Here is an 8,669-nt window from a genome sequence, read left to right as displayed (position 1 = left end):
TATATATATATATTCATACATATTACTTTACTTATATACCAAATATGTGTTGTTGGGGAAGATTTATCTAGGGGATTACCAATAAAATTTTATCAGAGAACCCCAATAATGTAGAAAGGCCCCTGAAAAGAACTATTAGTTCTAATAAATGACCCAAATAGGCCATGAAATTAACAAAATTCTTATTTTGTTTCTGATGCAGAAACAACATTCAGTTCTCACATGTAGTTCCCCTTAAGGTGAAGCTTTGCCTGTCAAACCTTTTCCATGGCTCTGCTTGGACACACTCCTCTGCTTTTAAGTATCTTCCTGGTTCTCCCATTGCCTCTCAGGTGCTTGTTTTCTCCTTCTGTGTGCTTGCAGGCTGCAGTCCACCTTCCTGCAAGTTTTCCTGACGTGCTCTTGGTTCATTGGGGATGTTCTGCTCTGGGATTTCTCTGCATGCTTCCCTTCTTCCTTACTGTCTCCTTCTCTGCTTTAATCTTTCCATTTAAGTTCAATTGCCTCTCACTGTGAAACCAGCAGCCGGCAATTTAAGATGCTGAGCAGCCACCTTTCCAGTCTTTCTGGTTGTCTTTTGTAATAACAACAACCCCCCACCCCCTCCACACACGGTAACATCAGCTCCCTGATCTTCACAGCAATCTCAGGACCTGAAGGGTGGCTCCTGAGTTCATGCTGGCCATCTCAGTGCTCTGCTATTCCATTCTGAGCCACTCAAGGAGTCGTTAGGGGCTGTTTCCAAGCTGCTCAGTTATTTCTGGCCAAGCTTGTGCTTTGAGAATGCAATATGGAGCCGGTAGCAAAGAAGATGAAAGCTGAAATGTGCTTTTTCAGATGCTCGGAATCTTGAAGGTATCTGATAAGTGGAAGTGGCAGGAGGTGGTTTGTGCTGCACGCAGAGATTGCTCTCACAGCTCATCTCACCTGCATTTTGCAGGTAAATGAAGGCAGGTCGGCTTGTTCCCAGCCCAGGGTGAGAGCAGCATGTACAGCAAGCATTGCAGTTGTGGAACAGAGCGTGGCCAGGTGGTGGAATTCATACACAGAGCACTGCAGTCATTGGGTTCTGCCTCGTGGCCCTTCTGTTCCTTTGTCTTCAATGGAGGACAGCACACGGAGGGGAGCACAGGGAAGCCCCTGTTGAGGGGAGAGCTGGATCCCTCCAGGTGCTGCTGAAGGGCTGGAAAATGGGATGCTGCTTTTGTCTTAAATGCCCTTTTTCACACCGTGTGCCTGTGCTGCTCTGTCTGCTTCCCTCCAAACAGAAATAAAGCCCACGGGGAGGGCTTGCCAGATGAAAGCCAGTTGGCACTCCGATACTCCATAGACTCCTCTCATTTGAGAGCTGCTTGCCTAAAATATTTCCCTGTTGATCCTCAGCTATTTTGGCAGAAGAAGCGGGCGGGGAAAACCCATTTTTAACCTCTGACGCTGCACTCGCTTGGCTGGGACCCCAGGAAGAAACATTTCACCCTTTCTGGGAACCAACCAGAGAAGGCAAAGCTTTCCTAACACAGAAAGGACAGAAGGAGCATGGGCTCCTTTTGGGGTGGGCGCTGAGCGCACGAAGGAGGTTTGTGCAGATGCAAAGCGAGGGCTCTGTGAGCACTGCAGGCTTTTCCCATTGCTCACCATAGGCTTCATGTTTTCCAGGACCATTCGGGCACACTTTAATGCGTGCTTTGTTTTGTTCTGTTTTGCTTTGCTTGTTTTCTTTTTCTCATCGTTTGCCGTCAGCTGCTGCCTTCCAGCGCGTGTTTCGAGCCCCAGGAAGAGGAAGGCTGGCTGCAGAGCAGCTCCCCTGTGTATGCACATGCTTCTCCTTGGCCTCACGCCGTTGTTGTTTTGTCCCTGGGATCCACACCACCCATCCGTGCTGTACACGGCGTCCTGGCAGGCTGCAGCGTGCTCTGAGCTCAGGGAAGCAGCTGCTCTGCTGCTCGCTGCCAGCAGCCTCACCAGTGGGGAAGCCTCTATAGAAGGACGGTTGGGTTGGAAGGGAGCTCAAGGATCACGGAGCTCCAACCCCCTGCAACACGCAGGGCCACCAACCTCCACGTTTCACAGCAGCCCAGGCTGCCCAGGGCCCCATCCAGCCTCCAACACCTCCAGGGATGGACGGGGCATCGCAGCCCCTATGGGCAGCTGTTCAGCCCCTCACTGCTCTCACAGCACAGAACTGCCCTGACATCCAGCCTCCATCTGCCCTCCCTCAGCTTCATTTCCCCTCATCCTGCTCTCATCTCCCCTTGCACAGAGCTGACTCCCCTCCTGGCTGCAGGCTCCCTTCAGGCACTGCAGGCTGCACTGAGGTCACCCCCAGCTTTCTATTCTCCATGCTGAACGAGCCCAGCTCCCTCAGCCTGTCTTTGCAGGGAGGTGCTGCAGCCCCTGCTCATCTCTGCGGCTCCTCTGGACCCTCTCCAACAGCTCCCTGTCTTGTATTGGAACCCCCAGCCCTGGAGGCAGTGCTGCAGATGGGGCCTCACAAGAGCAGAGCAGAGGGGGCTGATCACCTCCCTGTCCCCTGCTTGAGCTCTTCTGATGCAGCCCAAGATCCCGTTTGCTTTCTGAGCTGCAATCACAAACTGCTGGCTCACGTTCAGCTTTTCACCCACCAGGACCCCCAGGTCCTTCTCTGCAGGGCTGCTCCTCCCTCTCTGTATATATGCTGTGTTGATGCTTGTCAGCACTGTCCTGTGCCAGGCTGCAAGCTGGGGTCTGTCCAGCTGTGAATTTGCCTTTTTAGAGCTTCTTTAAACTCCTTCCAAGTGCACTGTAGGTGCACTCCTGGACTTAAAATACAAATTAAAAGCGCAGTCAAAACTCCTGCTAACCAGCATGAAAGAAAAACAACCAGCCACCCCTGTTGCTTCAGATGTCCCCGTGGTTGTTGGACCATTTCCTTTTCCTGGAGCTTTGTGTGCTTTGGGCAATGAGTTTCTCATTTTGTTGCACTTCACTGTTTGCTCCAGGTCGGAAATCCCTCAATTGTGTTTTATTCAGCAGCTCTCCTTGCAGACACGGAACGTGGGGCGAATCCACCAGCATTGCTCTGAATGGCTGTGGAGCTTCTGATGTTATTTCCAGCAGGTGCTGCAATGGGAGCTGATGAGCTGCGCTGCTTCTCCACTGCTGCAGGTGCTGCTTTCCCCTCTGCATGAATGCAGAATGCAGTTCTGCTGCAGAGCAGAGGTGCAGGTCTGGAGGAGGAGCAGATTGAGATGAACGAGAGAAGCTGAATGCGCTGCAAGTCAGACGTTGCACGCTTCGAATGACCAAACTCTTATTTCCCATTCCAGCAAAAAAAAACCTGTTCAAAAAGGCACTTTTTGAAGTGGCACAGCTGAAGGAGTGAGCTGTAATGCTACAGTTTGGGTTAAACATGCAAGCTTTTTGCTCTGAGGGCTTTTCCAAAGCAGAGCTCTGCTCTGTTTCCTCCTGCCCTCCTCTCCTTGCGCCGGTGCAGATGCTGATTCAAACAGCTCCGAGTGCTCATTTAACTGCTTGGAACACTTTTCTGCCATTTTAGAGAAGAAAACAAGCTGGGGAAAGGGGAGTGGGGGAAGAGAAGGCACCTCGTGCTCTGCCAGCTCCATTGCTGGATCCATTGAAGGGTCTGAGTGCCCCTGGAGCGCAGGGGACAGGCGGGCATCACATGGCTGGAGCTGGCTGAGTCTCCTTCCCCTCTGCTTCATGTGGTAACGTGTTTTCTGCTGGCTGAGCTCTGGGTGAAAGGATTCCCTGTGCTGAAGGGCCTCGTGACCCAGCTTTGCACGCCGTGGTGCCTGTCAGCAGGCTTCTCTTCTTTGGGAAGTGCTTGGTGTGGGCTTGGGGATCAGCTGAGCTTCCTTCCCAGCGCTGTGTCAGGCATCAGGCTGGGCTCAGGCCTGCTGACAGCTCACGTGCTGCCTCTTCTTACAGCCTCTTCTTACTGCACTGCTTTCGGGGCGTTGACTCAGCAGTTCAGCTCCGTTCTGCTGGCTCATCTGAAAGCCTGCAGGGGAGCTGCATGTTTTGCCAACTGCAAAGCCAGGGCTCCCCTCTCATCAGCAGCTTCAAGCTGTTGCGAAGCTGAGGGATACCAGGAGGAGCTGAAACGTTTGCTTTTGCTGTTTTGGGTTTTATCTCCTGCAGGCTGGCTTTTATCTCCCCGAGCCACCTGCCTGCACTTCGAGTTCCCTATGGCTCTCTGCAGAGGGTATTTTAACCCGCTCCACCCCATGCAGGACCCCAAAAAGATAAAAACCACCACCAGGTTTCCGAGCTCAGGGCTGCCTTTGTGGAAATCCGGCTTCAGTTTGAGATCAGCAAGGCTGCAAGCAAGGAGCTGCAAGGGAAAGCCAGCAAAGCCCTGCTGCTGCCAGCGGTGCTCAGCTGCCATCCTCCCCGCTGTTGTTTTGCTCTGTGCCACAATGCCACTCTTTGAAGCCTGGAGAAGCTCTGTGTGTCCAGTGAGTGACGAGCAGGAGGTGTGTTCTGCAGGCCGTGTGTTCTGCAGGCCGGGATGGGAGCAATGCTGGCTGTCCTGTTTGTTTGTCATCCCTCTGCTGTTCCTTAACGACAGGACGTGGAAATGAAGGAGAGCACAGCAGTGGAGGTTGGTTTGGATGGCAGCAGTGCCAGATGCAGAGCTGCTCCTCGTTGGTGCCGTGGCTCCGAGGCGGTGCTGCGACTTCAGCAGAGGGGAAGCTGCTCCAAATGCTGTGCACTCCTCACTGGGAAGCAGCAAACAGCCCAGATCCGTGGGTTGGAGGGGCTTCAAGCGCCGTCTTCCTCTGCTCTCATTTTTCTTTCAAACTGGGGGAAAAGGTGGCAGTTTTTAGAGTAAGGTAAGGGAGGGATGCGTTGTCTTTCTGTCAGAAGCTGCTGGCAACTGTGATGTGGATTCTTTGGGGCCTTTTTGTCTCCCATTTCTTCCCTTTTGACGGTGAAACGTGGTGATGGAAAAGACATGCAAGCCCAGGAAGTGCCTTTGGCTGCACTTTGACTGATCTTTCCATCAATAAATAAACAAGAACCAACTCTGCGTGCTCAGATATTACTCTGGTTGTGTAATCCAGACCCAGAAGTGCCGAGCTGGATTTAATCCACTTTAAACACTGCATGAGAGTGCTTTGCTCCAAATGGGAGCCGTATGCACACTGGTATCAGCTGGGAGCTGCAATCTGCACCCCTTCACTTCCAAAAATCCTGTCAGAAATGTCCCAGTCTTTTGAAAATAGGCCCAATTTAACATCAGTGTTGTGGGCTTGGGTTTCTTTTTCCTAGGAGCTCAAGTGTGTGAAGGAATTGGGTCATCACTTAAAGCAGCTGCTGTCTGTCAGAGCACTTGAGGATGGCTTGGAAAAGCAGAGGTTCCTGCTCAGCTCTGTGAAAGCACAGATAATGATGGAGTGAGCAGTAAGGCTGCGTGGTGGTTGGGTGCACCCTGACTTCAATTTGCCCATTGCAACCGGGGCAACGTGTTTGCACCCATCTCTGCAGCCGTGGTCCTCAACCCTGTGGTAATTCAGTGCCTGGCAAGTGTTTGTTCTGCAAACAAAGGGCTGTGCAGCAAACGGGGGGTGCTGGCAGGGCTCTTTGGTGGGGCTGGGGGACAGAAATCAGCCGCGCCGCTCGGTCCCCACCTCAAAGTCTCCTTCCTGTGTGGCTCCTGGAGCAATGGGAGCTGTTACCTCTGGGTCACTGGAAGAGTTTGGAGGGGGATCTGTGTGAGGTGGAGGTGGTTCCTGCTGTGTTTGTTCAATGGCCTTGGTGCTGCAGCGTGCTGCGTGCTCTACTGACTGCCCTTGCTGTCTGATCAAGCAGGTGTTCTGGCGCTCTGGGCCCTAATCACGCATGTGATGTATGTGCAGGATTACTGGAGGACCTGGTTAAAAGGGCTGAGGTTCTTCCTCTTCATCGGGATCCTCTTCTCAGCTCTCTCCGTGGTGGGATTCTGCACATTCCTCGTCCTGGCCATCACTCAGCATCAGTGTGAGTATTTGGGCTGCAGAAAGCAGCGGGTTGGAGCTGCCAGCAGTGCTGGGAATGCTGAGTTTGGGTCTGGAGGAGCCCCCCTCTGGGGGCCGGAGCCTGGGAGGTGTTCATAGGATCACAAAATGGCCTGGGTTGCAAAGGAACCACGATGATCATCCGTTTTCAACCCCCCTGCTACGTGCAGCGTCTCCAACCAGCAGACCAAGGCTGCCCAGAGCCACATCCAGCCTGGCCTTGAATGCCTCCAGGACATCCACGACCTCCTTGGGCAACCTGTTCTGGGGAGGGGCTGCAGGAACGCCATTGCATTTCAGTTTCCTGCTGCTCTCTGCTGATGGCACGAGGGCAGTTCTGTTGTCTGACGGGTCCCACTCCATTGGGGCAGTGCCCATCTTCCTGCTTTCCACCCCTGCATTGTCAGACCTCGTCACGCAGCCCACGTCTTCCAGTTTGGTCTCCTAGAGAAACCAGAACGTGCTTAACATGTATGACAAATAAGTGGAGTGCTCTTAAACACTGCTTCTTCAGCACTCCTAAAGCAGGTGGGTGAGGGTTTGGAAACCTCACTGCGTATCAGCAGGGTGAAAATGCCTTCTGAGCTGAGTCAGCACGTGAAACTTCCTGCTGTGAATGTAATGCTGTCATAAGAGGGCTGATGTAATGACTCCCAGGCTCTGCTGGGCAGCGGATGAAAGGCAGAAAGTCTGGGTGGGTTTTTTTGGGGGGGGGTTTGAGGGCTGTGTTTTTGTGTGTGTGCTTTTGATCGGGGTTGAGGTGGATTCAAACCGGGCGAGGGATAGATAGGATTTTGAAATACGTCCCTTTTTTCTCTCCTAGCCCTGACTGATCCCAGAAGCTACTACCTGTCGTGTGTCTGGAGCTTCATCTCCTTGAAATGGGCCTTCCTGCTCAGCCTCTACGCCTACCGGTACAGGAATGAGTTTGCAGACATCAGTATCCTCAGTGACTTCTGATGCTGGGACTTTGCTCCCGTCTGAAGGTGCTGGATGTCTGAGCTGCCCCCCAGTGGTACGTGCAAGAAGCAAGCAGGAGGCAGAGGAGGAAGCCACCCAGCGCTGCTTGGTTTGTCTGTCTGCAGGAGGGGTTTTTCCTAATCGCTTTTACTCAACCATTTGAAGTTTGGCTAACGCTGTCGATCTGTTCCTTCTGTCACTTTCCTGTGTCTGGCAGTGAGCTTAAAAGCTCCATCTGCTCACAGACAGCAGGCCTGCATCCAAGCCCTCATTGCCCTGAGGTCCCCGGGGTTCACGTGGGTGAGGGTGGGGGGCTGTGGGTTGAAGCCTTGAGGATGCAGCCCCCGAGGGAGGGAGCCGCCGGCTCGCTCCAGGTGTGCGTAGCAAAGAGCCCTGCTGCGTGCAAGCCAGCTCCTTCTTGCACTGCTCTGCCCCATGGAGAGAAAGGGAAGGGAGCCCCTGGGGACCCCCAGCACCCCACATCTTCCAGGATTTTCTGCAGCACGTTACAGCTGACCCAGCTGAGATCAAGGAACACCTTTGGGTCAGCGTGCACAGCAGAGCAGCTCTGCCAGGAGGCCGGCTGGGACTCACTAAAGCCAGATATCACTAAAGCCAGACATCCCTAAAGCCAGGCCAAGTCCACGTGTGTGTGGATCACACTTAGGAGCTCGAATGCTCAGGCTTTTAGATGCTAAACCCTCCCTTCCTGCTGGCGTGGGGCTGCCAGCAGTGGCAGGAGGCGCAGTGGCCATCCCTGCTGTGCCACCCGCTGTCGAGTCTGCAAGTGCTTTCACATAGGCTGTCCTAACCCATCTCACACCTTTCTCCGATGGGTTTTGCTGCCTGGGTGATGTTCCCAGCTCTGGAAGCTGCCGATGGTCCCTTCCCATCACAGTGAAATCACAGCAGGGGCAACGTATCCAAAACTCCCATCAGTTTTTCCCCCCTCCCCCCCCGGAGGTTTTTAAACTTTATTTTTGTGATGGTAGATTTGCCCACAGACAGCTGACTGAACCTAACCCCCCGTTTTCTCTCTGACATCTTTTAGCTCCGGACTTTGTACTCCTTGTCTCAGCTTTTTAAAAGATGGTGTATGTAAATATATAATATATTTTTACATTGTTTGTGCTTTCGGTTGCACGCTTGGTGTAAAACCTGGCCCTGCAGCAGGATGGTAAACTCACAGCAGAGCTCATTTGTGTGTATCCCAGCATTTCCTTGTACTAAACCACACTGTAACTCGTATGTGATGCCACAATAAGAGCAGAAATACAGCCTCTTTCTCACCAAACTCAGCGCCTGTAGTCACTGCTCCACAAAGTTATTAAATCCTGTCTCCCTCCATCGGTGCCAGAGTGAAAGGAGCTTCACTATGGGGGGGGGACAGAGGGTTGGTTGTATGACACTGTGCTTTGGGGGTGATGTGGGACCACAGCAGGTTCTCTTTGGGGGAGGGAGGATTCATCTCCCTGTGATAAACGGCCTCCCTGTTGTCTTGTGCAGAGGTGCTGAGTGTTTTTTTTCCTCTCTGGGACTCCCAGATTTGGGTTTTGCTCTCAGACAACCCCGGCCTCCTTCAGCCCTCTTGCCGGTCTCAGAAGGTTTGGGGTTAAGCCTTGAGAAGCTGAAGCCCCTGGAGAGCCTTTGAGTGATTTCAGGGGGTGTTTGGCTGCTGGGAGAGCTCAGTGCCAATCTAGGAAGGGAGGG

General features: G+C 53.0%; 1 protein-coding gene across 1 annotated transcript; it reads left to right on the top strand.

The window, feature by feature from the left end:
- Window positions 1-4,472: 4,472 nt before the first annotated feature.
- Window positions 4,473-8,253, top strand: SLC48A1 (solute carrier family 48 member 1; the record flags this gene model as incomplete). The annotated part of the gene is made up of 3 exons (XM_042813105.1): window positions 4,473-4,603; window positions 5,815-5,982; window positions 6,823-8,253. Coding segments are annotated over 3 exons (436 nt in total), but the record flags the coding sequence as incomplete, so codon positions are not given.
- Between the last annotated feature and the right edge of the window lie 416 nt (window positions 8,254-8,669).

This window comes from Centrocercus urophasianus, unplaced genomic scaffold (genome assembly GCF_019232065.1).
Source record: "Centrocercus urophasianus isolate 14NV4802_14NV808 unplaced genomic scaffold, USGS_Curo_1.0 seq_138, whole genome shotgun sequence".
Lineage (NCBI taxonomy): Eukaryota > Metazoa > Chordata > Aves > Galliformes > Phasianidae > Centrocercus > Centrocercus urophasianus.
The sequence above is the reverse complement of the archived record's forward strand: the minus strand, read 5'-3'. Positions and strand labels throughout refer to the sequence as shown.